This window comes from Salvelinus fontinalis, chromosome 13, assembly GCF_029448725.1.
Source record: "Salvelinus fontinalis isolate EN_2023a chromosome 13, ASM2944872v1, whole genome shotgun sequence".
In the NCBI taxonomy this organism is placed as follows: Eukaryota; Metazoa; Chordata; class Actinopteri; order Salmoniformes; family Salmonidae; genus Salvelinus; species Salvelinus fontinalis.
The window spans coordinates 20,713,009-20,729,726 of NC_074677.1; the positions used below are offsets into that span (position 1 = coordinate 20,713,009).

At 41.9% G+C, this 16,718-nt stretch overlaps 1 protein-coding gene across 4 annotated transcripts in view; it reads right to left on the reverse strand.

The window, feature by feature from the left end:
• The window catches only part of LOC129868232 (glucocorticoid receptor), a 110,372-nt gene that overhangs the window by 3,991 nt on the left and 89,663 nt on the right, over nt 1–16,718 (reverse strand). For all 4 annotated transcript variants that reach the window (XM_055942024.1, XM_055942025.1, XM_055942026.1 and 1 more), the window contains 3 exons: nt 10,766–10,910; nt 6,137–6,267; nt 310–467 (listed from right to left, as the gene is read on the reverse strand). In XM_055942024.1, the coding sequence (XP_055797999.1) occupies nt 310–467; nt 6,137–6,267; nt 10,766–10,910 (434 nt within the window). The remainder of the gene's footprint in view (nt 1–309; nt 468–6,136; nt 6,268–10,765; nt 10,911–16,718) is intronic.

The window sequence follows — 16,718 nt, forward strand, 5'->3', positions numbered from 1 at the left end:
GCATACTGGATCTCTGTAACAGGTTGGTATGTTGACAAGTACAAGATGTAATATGTGTGTGTGTGTGTGTGTGTGTGTGTGTGTGTGTGTGTGTGTGTGTGTGTGTGTGTGTGTGTGTGTGTGTGTGTTGTGGATGGGCATACTCATTCATTTCATTGTATTTATTTAGGCAGGATATGCCAAGCAGTAACACTTGCCATTGTTTACCAGGAAGTCCTGGGTTCCATTAGTCCCTGGAAAACAGTGGCAAGTGTTGCTGAATGGTGTTGTGTTGCTGTGTGAGCAGGCTGGGTTCAGCCTCAGTCTCACCTCTTGCATGGAGTCCAGTAGCTTAGTAAGTTGATAGAACCTCTGCCAGTTCTGGCTGGAGTTCTCTTCCCGCTTGACGATGGCCTTCCCCAGCTCCTTGATGTAGGTCATGCGGATCTCATCAAACACAGCCTGGCTCTTCAATCCATCTTTTGGTACTGTAAGCACAAGCGAAGGAGGGCGGGAGGGAGTAAAACATACATAAACAATATTTTACACATCATGCATTTAAGGCAGTGTATGTCAATATAGTACTTACGTCACGGTCATTACAAAAAAGCCATAATAAAAAGCTTGGGATGTCAAGGACACAACCTCATTCTGTCTACCAACATTCACGCTAGACAATCTGACCTACAGCTAGGCTAGGCCAGGAAGGAGTCTCTTTTGACCCAGAGAGTCTCCTAGTCTGAACACTGCCCATTATCCTGTCACTACGGTCTCATACACACCACCCACCACTTCCGTACCAACCACAATTAGGTCAATGGAAAATATGCAGAACCACAGGTAACATCAATGGGTTTTATGCTGTCCCATTCTTCCCTGATGAGAGCCAGATGAAGGATCTACCATGGACAGCAGGCTTCTGGGATCTTGGAATTGGGCCCAGGCAAAACCGCACTCGATGGATATTATGCAAAACAACATAGGTGAGAAATTGTCAAATACTCTCCAATTGTCTTATCAGATGATATATACAAATTGGCTTGCCCCTGGTATACTATTTTTGGTTTGGATATAGTGAGGTTATTTTCCAAACATAGAAGAGAAGTATTTTATGCCTCTCCAGTGCAGAATAACTGACAAATCACTATTTTGGTTTGAAAGAGCTACAATATGTGTGTAATCGTCCAGCTATTAGCCTTCATCTACTTTTTAAAATTAAAGATGCATTGAAGTAGCAGGCAATAGTAACAGGTAGGGATGCACGATATATCGGTGAACATATCGGAACCGGACGATATTAGCTAAAAATGCCGGTATATGCCGATGTCTAGTTTAACGCCGATGTGCAAAACCGACGTCAAAGCTGACGTGCATACCTATATAACGTAGGTACATGCCGTAATGACGGCACGTAAAATTTTGCGCTACACGTGCAACACAGCATTCATAACCTAGCCCACAATGTCTGCTGTGTGGATCAAGCAGTCAACAAGTCGAGCAGTCATTTGAAAGGGTAAGAACATGTCAGCGAGACAACTCAAAAGGCGAAATCCATTAAAGCCAAGATAAAGGAATTCATTGTTCTTGACAATCAAGCGTTCTCTCATGGGTGATGTTGGCTTTCGCTGATTGGTCGAGCACCGGTACACATTGCCAAGTGCGCTATTTTTCAGATGTTGCCCTACCGGAGTTACACAGTAATAGCGTCACTGCTATTAGCTACAAGACATACTATGGAACGCTGTTTGGGACTTTGCTGTCAACATAGATACTGTAGCACTGTCAAAACTTTACATAAAAGTCTGCAAACAAGCAAACACGAACGATGTGTTTACAATACCACATTGGTAATAAAGCATCATTTGTTTGAGCGTAACTTCTGGGGTAGCTAGCTTTAGCTTGGTACCTAGCTAGCACCAAAACAACCAGCCTGAAAACAATGACCAGTAGAAACTGCAGTCATTTGCATTATTCTTAGCAATGATTTAGGGAATCCTTGTGAGTAAGTATTAGCTAGGTTGCCACTTGTTATTCACCTATTGAAATTGAACTTCAGTTCATGAAAATATATAGCAAGCCAGTTACCCAAAACTAACGTTATAAGCAGCCAGCTAGCTTCATCTGGCTAGTGAGGCTTGACCGGACTTGGTTGTGAAGCTATCCACAATAAGGATTAGGCACAATAGTGAAATTTGCGGTTTGCCTTCAAAATAAAAGTATGTCATTGACAGTGATGCAAATTAATACAAATAGTAGAATTATGCCACAGTTCTATTTTGAAGGCTAACCGCAGTCTACTATTGTGGCTAATTCTTATTGTGGCTAGCTTCACATAGATGGTCCGACCACCATTAATCAAATACAAACTGTCTTATAAGTTAGGGTTATTTTAGATGACATCTAGCTATATAGTTAGCTAGCTAACTAGTTAGCTAGCTAAATTAGCTAGCTAACTATAGCTACTGAAACAGATGTCGTTTTGCTATGTTTATGGCAAAGAACATTGTTTGCATCTATGAGCTAGCTAGCTTTTTTTTATAACCAGCACTGTAGGTGCGCGAGACAACTTTACCAGCGTCATAGCATACGTATCGATGTGAGATGAAAGTGTAATCAATCTGTAATAACTATAAAAAAAACTTCATGAACGTGTTAAATGTGACGTGCAGTCATTTTTCAGGTCCTTTTTGGTCAACAAGCTTATTTGACAAGTCAAATAGTGTTATCTACTTGTCATTGTATTCTTTTTGACACGCAAAGATCCAAACGGCGTTCCATAGAAATCCTGATGAGAATGAAACGACTGAACGAACGAACAACGAAACAGCACAGCAAGTAAGTGAAAGAAATAGTTTTGATTACGTTTTACTTAAAGGCAATGCTACCAAATACTAATTGAGTGTATGTAAACTTCTGACCCACTGGGAATTTATGAAAGAAATTAAAGCTTAAATAAATCATTCTCTCTATAATTATTCTGACATTTCACATTCTTAAAATAAAGTGGTGATCCTAACTGACCTAAGACAGGGATTTTTTACTAGGATTAAATGTCAGGAATTGTGAAAAACGGTTTAAATGTATTTGGCTAAGGTGTATGTAAACTTCCGACTTCAACTGTATATACAATAGGTCATAATTGATTTTGGTCCAATAGCCCTGGCATATTCCAACTTCAAGGAGATTTCTGTTTTGACTGGGTTATTTTGCTTAAAAACCTTTAGGCCTACATATAGAAACAAAACAACTCTGCATCTCTGCCCAGCCTGGCAAGAGTGGCCAAAAGGGTGTTTAGCATCCCCAGTGGCTCTGCAAGCGCATAGAGTATATTCTCCGCTGCTGGCCTGCTCTCCAGGCACCATGGCATGACTCTGCCCAAACTGGTGTTTCTAAAAATGAATTCAAAAGTCACTGTAGACTGAGCCTAATAAGGCATTTTTCGTTTAATTAGCATTTAATTCTAAGTAAGTTACAGCCTATATGAGCAATCTATAGACCACAATGATTTAATACCACAAAATGTTGTTTAAATGCTGAGCGCTTAATGTACCTGACTCCCTAACCATCCTAGTGTGTCACACTCACAAATGATTCATATTGCATTTCTTTGTAGACTATAGCCTTGAAAATAATTTAAATAATATATCCCAAATAATTCACTTTAGTTCCTTCTTAGGCTCCCTGTCTGGCTCCTGCTCTATTTAGTGTTTATATGCTGTTTAATATGACATGTAGCCTATTTCTTACATTCACCTTTTTGTTTAATATAATAGTTTTATTCAAATCATATGGTTTGGTTTCAATATTTTCACAACCAACTGATAGGTCCAGGTAGTCACAAAAATGGATGGCTGTTGGTTAAATTGTGATTTTAATGAATGGAGCAGCAGATTTTTTTCCTGTGAGGAGCGGATTTTAGCGGAGCGGTTGAAAGGGACGTGGAGCATTGGACCGCTCAACTCTGCTCACATACTGAGCCTCCAACTGGTAATTACTAGTTAAATCCGCCATGAATCCTTGTTACAGGGGGTATAGAAGCTTGTTGTGTGCAACAGGAAGTGGCAATTGAATACAAGCTTCACAAAATTGTTTTATTGTTATATATTTCTAGCCTGTCTAACTATGGTTAACAGGGTTGACGTGTTTTTCTCAAGACACTCAGTTTTCCAGCACAAAACACCAGACAAAAATGGCCAAAAAGAGTAGAACTAGCTCACCCGCTTTTACAATATGATGTGGCTATTAGTTGTTCGATGTTTCTTTAGGTTATTAAAACTTTTTTTTTTTTACGACAAGTTTCACCATATTAAAATGAGAGTTCGGTTCACCTCACAGGGTTAATTAACCTAAACATTTGGGACAGCTTTACAATAGCTAGGTTTCCATCCAATAGGGTCAGTTAGAGAGAGTCAATAGGTAGGTTTCCATCCAATAGGGTCAGTTAGAGAGAGTCCGTAGCTAGGTTTCCATCCAATAGGGTCCGTAGCTAGGTTTCCATCCAATTGGTGACCGAATTTCATGCAAATGTTCTAAAATACGCTTTTAAAAAAGCGCATTTTCCCACCAGTGGCATTTCCACCAAACTGACTTGTTGCAGATAAAAATCAGTGTGTGATGACAATGGGCACACAATATTAACTTTTTTGCTTAAGTTTTCATGTACCAAATAAAAGTGTAATGTTCAATGTGTTTTCATCACATTTTCAACTCTACCAACACAAAAACTGTTGCGTTAAATAACAAATGGGCCGTGGCACGTGTTCTAGCCAACAGCTCGCAGATACAGTGCGGGTAGGCTAGTCTACATGATGAGATTGTTTTTATTTGTCAAAATGGCAATCAAGCATTGAACATCATGTCACCAGAATAAGACACTCGACATTTATTGTAACGGAGCATCGCTTTCTTCACCTTGTGAATTTCATCATCATTTGTTTAATCGTTTCCACAACAATTTTCCACATAATACATTTTACCGACACAAAAAGTTCACCACCATTTCAAATGAAGACATTTTCTTAACAGCTGTCGCGATATTTTTCTTTTATATGCGGTATAACCTTACTCGCATAAAAACGGTGGATGGAATTACTGATGGTGAAAACTTAGGAAACATTTTGGGTTTAAGTGGGTTAAAATCTTCCAAGAAGACACAAATGGAGCATGAAGGCACATGTCAAAATGCAGACTTTTTACATCGATTTCTTTTACTAAATATTGGTTAAAATAGCAAAGGGACAACATTTTCGTGGAATGACCCAGGTCTATAATAGCAGGCAATATGTCTACATCGATCAAAAATTGTCCCCTTGTGTATTTCTTTGACATTTCCAGTTTCAATTATGTGGATATCATTATTGATGAGTCAAAAATAAAATGTGAAAATGTCTGACGGTCCTGTGTGAGAGGAAATCAAGGATGATTGCTCACTGGTTTAAAAAAAAGCACAGTTGTCTTCAAATGTAATTTTAATTTCGCTAAGAAGCAATCAAAAGACAAAATTGTACTCCTTTCAACACTACTCACTGAGTAATTTGAAAGCCTTTAAAAGCTTTTTTCCCCAGTCAATAAGCAGTGTCCTCTGCTTAAATATGTTTTGGTAATGGTTTGTCATGCTGGGACTTTTTTTTACCGAGGCCTCATTTGTACAAAGCTAATTGAAAAACTGAAGCTTCAGTTGTCTGTCTGGATTACCTCCTCTTCTGTACTTTGAGATGTCAAAACATTTGTTCTGCTTTTCCCCAGCCTGTTCCTTTCAAACTGTGTTGGACTGCTATAATGAATAACTGTTTAAATCTCCAGGGGGTCAGCTCCCGCTCAGCCCAGTCCAGCTCTTCTCTGTCCTGGCACCCCAATGGTGGAACAAGCTTCCCCCTAACGTCAGGACACGGGAGTCCCTACCCATCTTCTGAAAACATCTCAGATACTCTTTGAAGAGGTAGGGTTTATCTTAAATCCCATGGCATGTGGTTGTCTCAACTAGCCATTTTAAGATTAATGTATTCATTTTAAGTCGCTCTGGATAAGAGCACCTGCTAAATTACTAAAATTATTCAGGTAATATTTTTAGGTTATACTTTTACAAATATGACAATGAAAAACATAGTATACATATCATACTGTATAACTAAGAATCACTGTAAATGTTGTACTGTACCTGTGCTGAGCAGCAGCAGGACTTTCATACACAGGTACTCGTCATAGGACACCTGCAGCCTCACAAACTCAGTAGAGATCTTCAGCATCTGCTCACACTGGTCGGTCATGTAGGGCAACTTCATCCTCTCACTGACACACACACACACACGATAATCAACACCTGTGTCCATCTGCAATCCACATAGTGTAATGAATGTTCCGCCTATGATACAGCTGGAGAAACAGAGCGTTGATACACTGGGCTGTGAAATCAGCCCTTATTGGGTGAACAGTATGTCCTCTCTCTTCACTTTGTCCAGGATATATATACAGTACCAGTCAAAAGTTTTTTTTTTTTTTTTTTTTTTTTTTTTACTATTTTCTACATTGCAGAATAATAGTGAAGACAATAGTGAACTATGAAATAACACATTTGGAATCATGTAGTAACCAAAAAAAGTGTTATTTGAGATTCTTCAAAGAAGCCACCCTTTGCCAAAAGTGTGCAAAGCTGTCATCAAGGCATTCTTTCAACCAGCTTCACCTGGAATGCTTTTCAACAGTCTTGAAGAAGTTCCCACATATGCTGAGCACTTGTTGGCTGCTTTTCCTTCACTCTGCGGTCCAACTCATCCCAAACCATCTAATTTGGGTTGAGGTTGTGTGATTGTGGAGGCCAGGTCATCTGATGCAGCACTCCATCACTCTCCTTATTGACCAAATAGCCCTTACACAGCCTGGAGGTGTGTTGGGTCATTGTCCTCTTGAAAAACAAATGATAGTCCCACTAAGCGCAAACCAGATGGGATGGCGTATCGCTGCAGAATGCTGTGGTAGCCTCCTCCATGCTTCCCGGTGGGAACCACACATGCGGAGATCATCCGTTCACCTACTCTGCGTCTCACACGGTGATTGGAACCAAGACACAGTAATTGGAACCAAAAATCTCAATTTGGACTCACCAGACAAAAGGGCAGATTTCCACTGGTCTAATGTCCATTCCTCGTGTTTCTTGGCCCAAGTAGGTATCTTCTTCTTATTGGTGTCCTTTAGTATAGGTTTCTTTGCAGCAATTCGACCATAAAGGCCTGATTCATGCAGTCTCCTCTGAACAGTTGATGTTGAGATGTGTCTGTTACTTGAACTCTTTGAAGCATTTATTTGGGATGCAATCTGAGGCTGGTAACTCTAATGAACGTATCCTCTGCAGCAGAGGTAACTTTGGGTCTTCCTTTCCTGTGGTGGTTCTCATGAGTGCCAGTTTCATCATAGCGCTTGGTTTTTGCGACTGCACTTGAAGAAACTTTCAAATTACTTGACATTTTCCGGATTGACTGACCTTCATGTCTTAAAGTAATGCTGGTGTAACGGTCCTGACCTGTTTTATGTTGTTTTTTGTATGTGTTTAGGTCAGGGCATGTGTTTTGGGTGGGCAGTCTATGTTATCTGTTTCTATGTTGGTTTTGGTTGCCTGGTATGGCTCTTAATTAGAGGCAGGTGTTTTGCGTTCTCCTCTAATTAAGAGTCATATTTAGGTAGGGTGTTCTCACTGTTTGTTTGTGGGTGATTGTCTCCTGTGTCGTCGAATGTATGTACCATACGGGACTGTTTGGCTGTTCGTTTATTTTGATGTCGTCTGTTTCCTGTCCGTGAGTTTACGTTTAGTTATGTAAGTTTATGTTCAGGTTTCGTCAACGTCGTTTTCTTGTTTTGTATATTTGAAAGTGTTTTGTTTCGTGTTGCCATCGTCGTGTTAAATAAAAAGATGGCTTATTTCCCGAAAGCTGCATTTTGGTCTGATGATCCTTCTCTCCTCTCCTCGTCCGAGGATGAGGAGAGAGACAGCCCTTACAGCTGGACTGTCGTTTTTCTTTGTTTATTTGAGCTGTTCTTGCCATTTTATTTTTATTTCACCTTTATTTAACCAGGTAACCTGGCCAAGATAAAGCAAAGCAGTTCGACACAAACAACAACAGAGTTACACATGGAATAAACAAAACATATAGTCAATAATACAGTTGAAGAAAATCTATATACAATGTGAGCAAATGAGGTGAGATAAGGGAGGTAAAGGCAATAAATAGACCATGGTGGCAAAGTAAATACAATATTAATTAAAACAATTAAAACACTGGAATGGTAGATTTGACAGTAGATGAGTGTGCAAAGTAGAAATACTGGGGTGCAAAGGAGCAAAATAAATAAATAAATACAGTAGGGGAAGAGGTAGTTGTTTGGGCTATTTATAGATGGGCTATGTACAGGTGCAGTGATCTGTAAGCTGCTCTGACAGCTGGTGCTTAAAGCTAGTGAGGGAGATAAGTGTTTCCAGTCTCAGAGATGTTTGTAGTTCGTTCCAGTCAATGGCAGCAGAGAACTGGAAGGAGAGGCGGCCAAAGGAGGAATTGGCTTTGGGGGTGACCAGTGAAATATACCTGCTGGAGCGCGTGCTACGGTTGGGTGCTGCTATGGTGACCAGTGAGCTGAGATAACCTAGCAAAGACTTGTAGATGACCTGGAGCCAGTGGGTTTGGCGACGAGTATGAAGCGAGTGCCAGCCAACGAGAGCGTACAGGTTGCAGTGGTGGGTAGTATATGGGGCTTTATTGACAAAACGGATGCCACTGTGATAGACTGCATCCAATTTGTTGAGTAGGGTGTTCGAGGCTATTTTGTAAATTACATCGCCGAAGTCAAGGATCGGTAAGATGGTCAGTTTTACGAGGGTATGTTTGGCAGCATGGGTGAAGGATGCTTTGTTGCGAAATAGGAAGCCAATTCTAGATTTAACTTTGGATTGGAGATGTTTGGAAGGAGAGTTTACAGTCTAACCAGACACCTAGGTATTTGTAGTTGTCCACATATTCTAAGTCAGAACCGTCCAGAGTAGTGATGCTGGACGGGCGGGCAGGTGCAGGCAGCGATCGGTTGAAGAGCATGCATTTAGTTTTACTTGTATTTAAGAGCAGTTGGAGGCCACGGAAGGAGAGTTGTATGGCATTGAAGCTCGTCTGGAGGGTTGTTAACACAGTGTCAAAAAGAAGGGCCAGAAGTATACAGAATGGTTTCATCTGCGTAGAGGTGGATCAGAGACTCACCAGCAGCAAGAGCGGCATCAATGGTGTATAGAGAGAAGAGAGTCGGCCCAAGAATTGAACCCTGTGGCACCCCCATAGAGACTGCCAGAGGCCCGGTCACACTGAACTCTATTGGAGAAGTAGTTGGTGAACCAGACGAGGCAATCATTTGAGAAACCAAGGCAGTTGAGTTTGCCGATGAGGATGTGGTGATTGACAGAGTCGAAAGTCTTGGCCAGGTCAATGAATACGGCTGCACAGTATTGTTTCTTATTGATGGCAGTTAAGATATTGTTTAGGACCTTGAGCGTGGCTGAGGTGCACTCATGACTGAAACCAGATTGCATAGCGGAGAAGGTACGGTGGGATTTGAAATGTTCGGTGATCTGTTTGTTAACTTGGCTTTCGAAGACCTTAGAAAGGCAGGGTAGGATAGATATAGGTCTGTAGCAGTTTGGGTCAAGAGTGTCCCCCCCTTTGAAGAGGGGGATGACTGCAGCTGCTTTCCAATCTTTGGGAATCTCAGACGACACGAAAGAGAGGCTGAACAGGCTAGTAATAGGGGTTGCAACAATTTCGGCAGATCATTTTAGAAAGGGTCCAGATTGTCTAGCCCGACTGATTTGTGGGGGTCCAGATTTTGCAGCTCTTTCAGAACATCAGCTGACTGGATTTGGGAGAAGGAGAAATGGGGAAGGCTTGGGCGAGTTGCTGTGGGGGGTGCAGTGCTGTTGACCGGGGTAGGGGTAGCCAGGTGGAAAGCATGGCCACCCGTAGAAAAATGCTTATAGAAATTCTCAATTATAGTGGATTTATCGGTGGTGACAGAGTTTCCTATCCTCAGTGCAGTGGGCAGCTGGGAGGAGGTGCTCTTATTCTCCATGGACTTTACAATGTCCCAGAACTTTTCTGAGTTTGTGTTGCAGGAAGCAAATTTCTGCTTGAAAAAGCTAGCCTTGGCTTTTCAAACGTTTTCTAATATCAACTTGGTATTTTACCAAATAGCCCTATCTTCTGTGTACCACCCCCACCTTGTCACAACAGAACTGATTGGCTCAAACGCATAAAAAGGAAATAAATTCCACAAACAAGGTACATCTAGTAATTGAAAGGCATTCAAGGTGACTACCTCATGAAGCTGATTGAGAGAATGTCAAGAGTGTGCAAAAAAGATGTCATCAAGGCAAAGGGTGGCTTCTTTGAAGAATCTCAAATATAAAATATATTTTTTTATTTGTTTAACACTTTTGGGTTACTACATGATTCCATGTGTGTTATTTCATAGTTTTGATGTCTTCACTATTATTCTACAATGTAGAAGATAGTAAAAATAAAGAAAAAAAACCCTGGAATGAGTAGGTGTGTCCAAACTTTTGACTGGTACTGTATATATACACTGTATATATATGCATCGGTGTTTCATTCAGGCAATCCATATCATAAAGAGGGTTTAACTAGTGATTCATAGAAACCCACCAACCACCCAGGCTGACCTTTCTCATCTCCAGAGCCCCCAACCAGCTACAGCCCTCCTAGGTGTATTCCTGACCCCTCTCCATCTCTGAACTTACTCATTAATAACCAGGTCAGGGGCGAAGCACAACATCCCCCCGTTACACTGCTGGTAGGAGCGCCAGCCCAAGCCGAACGACATGAGGAAAAGCCAGGAGCACTGCAGCAGGGTCATCTGGTCATCCAGGTGAAGGTTCCGGAACCCTGCACAAAACAGACAACCCACAGAGCATTAGTCAGGATTGCAGTGTTGTTAGTGCTATTCTTTTGAGTGAGCTATAATGCTGATAAAATTATACACTCGGTTTATTAGGTACACCCATCTAGTACCGGATCAAACCCCCCTTTGCCTCCAGAACAGCCTGAATTAGTTGGGCATGGAAACGTGGCTCAATTGGTATAAAGGGACCTAACAAGTGCCAGGAAAATATTCCTTACACCACCAGCATTTACCGCTGACACGAGGCAGGATGGAGTCATGGACTTATGCTGCTTACACAAAATCCTGACTGCCAACAGCATGACAACAAGAACCAGGATTCGTCAGACCAGGTAGTGTTTTTCTACTCCTCAAATTGTCCATTGGAGGTGCTTCTTCTTGTTTTTAGCTGATAGAAATGGAACCCAGTGTGGTCGTCTGCTGAAATAGCCCAGCCGTGACAAGGACTAATGAGTTATGCGTTCTGAGATGCCATTCTGCACACCTCAGTTGTACTGAGCCATTATTTGCCTGTTTGTGGCCTGCCTGTTAACTTACACAATTCTTGCCATTCTCCTTTGACCTCTCATCAATGAGCTGTTTCCGCCCACAGGTCTTCCTCTGACTGAATGTTTTTTGTTTGTCACATCATTCTTGGTAAACCTTAGACACTTGTGTGTGAAAAGCCCAGGAGGCTGGCCATTTTTGAGATGGAACAGGCACGCCTGGCACCGACAATCATACCACGCTCAGTCACTTAGAATGGGCAAACTGAGTGTCCTAACGTTCAATAGAACAGTAATTTAATATCTCCATGCCTGTCTGCCTGCTTAATATAGCAAGCCACGACCACGTGACTTTAAGAGCAAACCATTTTCATGAATGGGGTGGTTTACCTCATTAACTGGCTATGTACCTAATTATCTGAATATCATAATTTGATCAAAACATTGATATAATAAGAAGAAGGTAAGACGAAGATAGGTCATTTTAATACACTGTACTGCAGTGTTAGTAGTGGTCTTTCAAATAACAATTCTGATACAATTACACAGTACATGTTAATTTGATCAGGACATCGCCATGCTGTGGAGCACAAATATTCCAGGCGGCAGAATTTCAACCGGTTTCTGCATAGTTACTATGACGTAATTTCAACAACTGTTGCCCACTTGGATGTTGTCTGTTTGAACAAATCTCAGGATGAGAAATATTCTCTCCCCTTTGTGTTACCAGCTTGGCTGAGCTAAGGATTCCTTGAATGTGCAAAAGCACTGTGCTCTTCCTCGATATCCATATTCCATTAGGCTTGGGCAATATACTGTGTATACCATATACCGGAGTATTTCGAAATACAGACGATATGACTTTCAATACCGTTTAACCCCTGCCTCGTGAGGGCTGGAGTGATATGTGTGCAGATGATGATGTGCAAGTAGAGATATGGGGTGCAAAAGAGCCAGAGGGTAAGTAGTAATATGGGAATGAGGTTGTCGGGTGTGCTATTTACAGATTGGCTACGTACAGGTACAGTGATCGGTAAGCTGCTCTGACAGCTGATGCTTAAAGTTATAGAGGGAGATATAAGACTCCAGCTTCAGTGATTTTTGCAATTTTTTCCAGTCATTGGCAGCAGAGAACGAAGGAGAGGCGGCCAAAGGAAGTGTTGGCTTCTGGGATAACCAATGCAACATACCTGCTGGAGTGCGTGCTACGTGGAGAAGGTACGGTGGGATTCGAAATGGTCGGTGATCTGTTTATTAACTTGGCATTCGAAGATTTTAGAAAGGCAGGGCAGGATGGATATAGGTCTATAACAGTTTTGGTCTAGAGTGTCTCCACCTTTGAAGAGGGGGATGACCGCGGCAGCTTTCCAATCTTAAAGTAAAGGATACGTGTGTGTGTGGGGGGGGGGGGGGGGGGTAGCCAGGTAGAAAGCATGGCCAGAAAAATGGAATGGAAAAATGCTTATTGAAATTATCGTAGATTTATCGGTGGTGACAGTGTTTCCTATCCTCTGCAGTGGGCAGCTGGGAGGAGATGCTCTTATTCTCCATGGACTTTACAGTGTCCCAGAACCTTTTGCAGATAGTGCTACAAAAAGCAAATATTTATTTGAAAAAGCTAGCCTTAGCTTTCCTAACTGACTGAGAATATTGCTTCCTGACTTCCCTGAAGAGTTGCATATCGCGGGGCCTATTCGATGCTAATGCAGAACGCCACAGGATGTTTTTGTGCTGGTCAAGGGCAGTCAAGTCTGGTGTGAACCAAGGGCTACATCTGTTCTTAGTTCTACATTCTTTGAATGGGGCATGCTTATTTAAGATGGAGAGGAAAGCACTTTTGAAGAGCAACCAAGCATCCTCTACTGACGGGATGAGGTCAATATCCTTCCAGGATACCCGGGCCAGGTATCTGCTGGAAGGATATTGTAAGACCTGCTCGCTGAAGTGTTTTAGGGAGCGTTTGACAGTGATTTGGGATGGTCGTTTGACCGTGGACCCATTACGGACACAGGCAATGAGGCAGTGATCGCTGAGATCCTGGTTGAAGACAGCAGAGGTGTATTTAGAAGGCAAGTTGGTCAAGATGATATCTAAGAGGTTACGGATTTAGGGTTGTACCTGGTAGTTTCCTTGATAATTTGTGTGAGATTGAGGGCATCTAGCTTAGATTGTAGGACGGCTGGGGTATTAAGCATGTCCCAGTTTGGGTCACCTAACAGCACGAACTCTGACGATAGATAGGGGCGATCAATTCACATATGGTGTTCAGGGCACAGCTGGGCGCTGAAGGGTGTCTATAACAAGCGGCAACGGTGAGAGACTTATTTCTGGAAAGGTGGATTTTTAAAAGTAGAAGCTCGAATTGTTTGGGCACAAACCTGGATAGCAAGACAGAACTCGGCACGCTATCTCTGCAGTAGATTGCAACTCCGCCCCCTTTTTAACAGTTCAATCTTGTCGGAAAATTGTATTGTTAGGGATGGAAATTTCCTAAGCCAGGATTCAGACACGGCTAGGACATCCGGGTTGGCGGAGTGTGCTAAAGCAGTGAATAAAACAAACTTAGGGAGGAGGTTTCTAATGTTAACATGCATGAATCCAAGGCTTTTGCGGTTACAGAAGTCAACAAATGAGAGCGCCTGGAGAATGGGAGTGATGCTGGGGGCTGCAGGGCCTGGGTTAACCTCTATATCAACAGAGGAACAGAAGAGGAGTAGGATAAGAGTACGGCTGAAGGCTAAAAGAACTGGTCGTCTAGTGCGTTCGGAACAGAGTAAAGGGGGAGGTTTCTGGGCACGGAATAATAGATTCAAGGCATAATGTACAGACAAGGGTATGGTAGGATGTGAGTAGTGGAGGTAAGCCTAGGCATTAAGTGACGATGAGAGAGGTTTTGTCTCTAGAAACATCATTTAAGCCTGGTGCGGTCACCACGTGTGGGGGGTGGAACAGGACTAGCTAAGGCATTTTGAGCAGAGCTGGAGGCTCTACAGTGAAATAAGACAAAATTTACTAACCAAAACAGCAATAGACAAGGCATATTGACAGTAGGGAGAGGCATGTGTAGCCAAGTAATCATAGGGTCCAGTGAGTAGCCAAGCGAGCTGGAGGCACAGAGATTCAGACAGCTAGCAGGTCAGGGCTAGCAGATGGGCCTCAGGGGGACGTTGCAACGGAAGAGCCTGTTGAAACCCCCTCGGACAGTTACGTCGGCAGACCATTCGTGATGGATCGGCGGGGCTCCGTGTCGGCAGCAAAGGGTCCAGGCCAATTGGATTTCTTCGGCTAGCCGGGAGATGGGCCTAGATTCGAGGCTAGCTCCAGGCTAACTGGTGCTTGTGTCGGGACAGAGACGTTAGCCAGGAGTAGCCCCTCGGATAGCAGCTTGCTAACTGCAATGATCCGGAGTAAAGGTTCAAAGACTGCGGTAGGAATCCGAAAATATGGTGGAGAACAGCAGTCCGATATGCTAAGGGTTGATATCGCGCTGTGCAGGCTGGCAGGAGTTGACCGGGCTGAAGCTGGCAGATGTCCGAGTTAAAGGTGATGACCGCTAGCAGTGGCTAACTGACTACTAGCTAGTTAGCTGGCTAGCTTCTGAAGGTGGATACAGTTCTAAAGTATATAGAAAAAAGAAAATCGCAGATCCATACCACATTGGGTGAGGCGGGTTGCAGAAGAGTATGTTCAGTCTGTAGATGGAAAAATTAGATTAAAAATATTGAAAATATATACAAGGGATGGGACAAGACAATCAGAAACATCCCACTGCTACGCCATCTTGGAAGAGTTGTTGCAAACAGGATGCATGTTTTGGAATATTTTATTACGTCCAGGCTTCCATCTTGTCACTCAATTAGGTTAGTATTGTGGAGTTACTACAATGTTGCGCCATCTTCAGCTTTTCAATCACAGCCATTAAACTCTGTAACTGTTTTAAAGTCACCATTTGCCTCAGGGTGAAATCCCTCTGTGGTGTCCTTCCTCTCTGGCAACTGAGTTAGGAAAGGCACCTGCATCTTTGTAGTGACTGGGTGCATTAATTCACCATCCGAAGTGTAATTAATATCTTCACCATGCTCAAAGGGATATTCAATGTCTGCTTTTTTTTATCCATCTACCAATAGGTGCTCTTCTTTTGAAGGCATTAAAAAACCTCCCTGGTCTTTGCAGTTAAATCTGGACAGACATGAGATAGTCATACAGAAATTAATTTTAAACACTATTATTGCACACAAAGTCTATGCAACTTAAGCACATTTTTTAGACTTCACTTATTTAGGCTTTCCATAACAAAGAGTTTGAACATTTAAGTTTTTCACTTTTAATGAATTTATACTGTCAAATTCTCTAAAACGCATTGGAGGCAGCTAATGGTAGAGAAATTAACATTAAATGATCTGACAACAGCTCTAGTGGACATTATTGCAGTCAGCATGCCAATTGCACACTCCCTCAAAACTTGAGACATCGTTGGCATTGTGTTGTGTGACAAAACTGCACATTTTAGAGTGGCCTTTTATAGTCCCCAGCACAATGCAATGATCATGCTGTTTAATCAGCTTCTTGATATGCCACACCTGTCAGGTGGATGGATTATCTTGGCAAAGGAGAAATGCTCACTAACAGGGATGCACAAATGTGTGTACAGAATTTGAGAGAAATAAGCTTTTTGTGCAAATGGAACATTTCTGGGATGTTTTATTGCAGCTAATGAAACATTGGACCAACACTTTACATGTTGTGTTTATATTTTTGTTCAGTATATAAACACATTTATATATATATTCTATTTTATTCATTTGTACATGTATTTAACCCCTTATTTTTGGTACTAAACAGTCTCTATAGTCTCCAGTACCAAAAATAAGGGGTTAAATACATGTAAAAAAAAAAAAAAATACAATTGTTTCCTGATCTTTCTTATATCTCTCAGATATAGAACAGGCACTTCAGAAGGAAGTTCCTTTAGATTGTTTTGGGGACTATCTGTTGTTCCATGTAGTGAATCTGTTCTTCAAGTGGTCTTAAATTTAAAAATCAAATAGAAAATTATCCTTGGTATGACCTTTTTAAAACAATTCCATATAGCTTAGTAGAACCCATCCCAGCTTAGTCGGGGCTTAGACTGTTATGGGTTAAGTCAATGTTAAACGTGACCTTTAATTGCAGTTCAATCATCTCTCATTGTTGAGACTTCAAAAGTGTTGAAGGTCCTTTCAGATCATATTTGTTTAACCATGCAGTGGTTATGTAAGATTTCTCCACAAGTTATTTCATTCCAGGCCAGTTGGCCGCTGGAAGAGA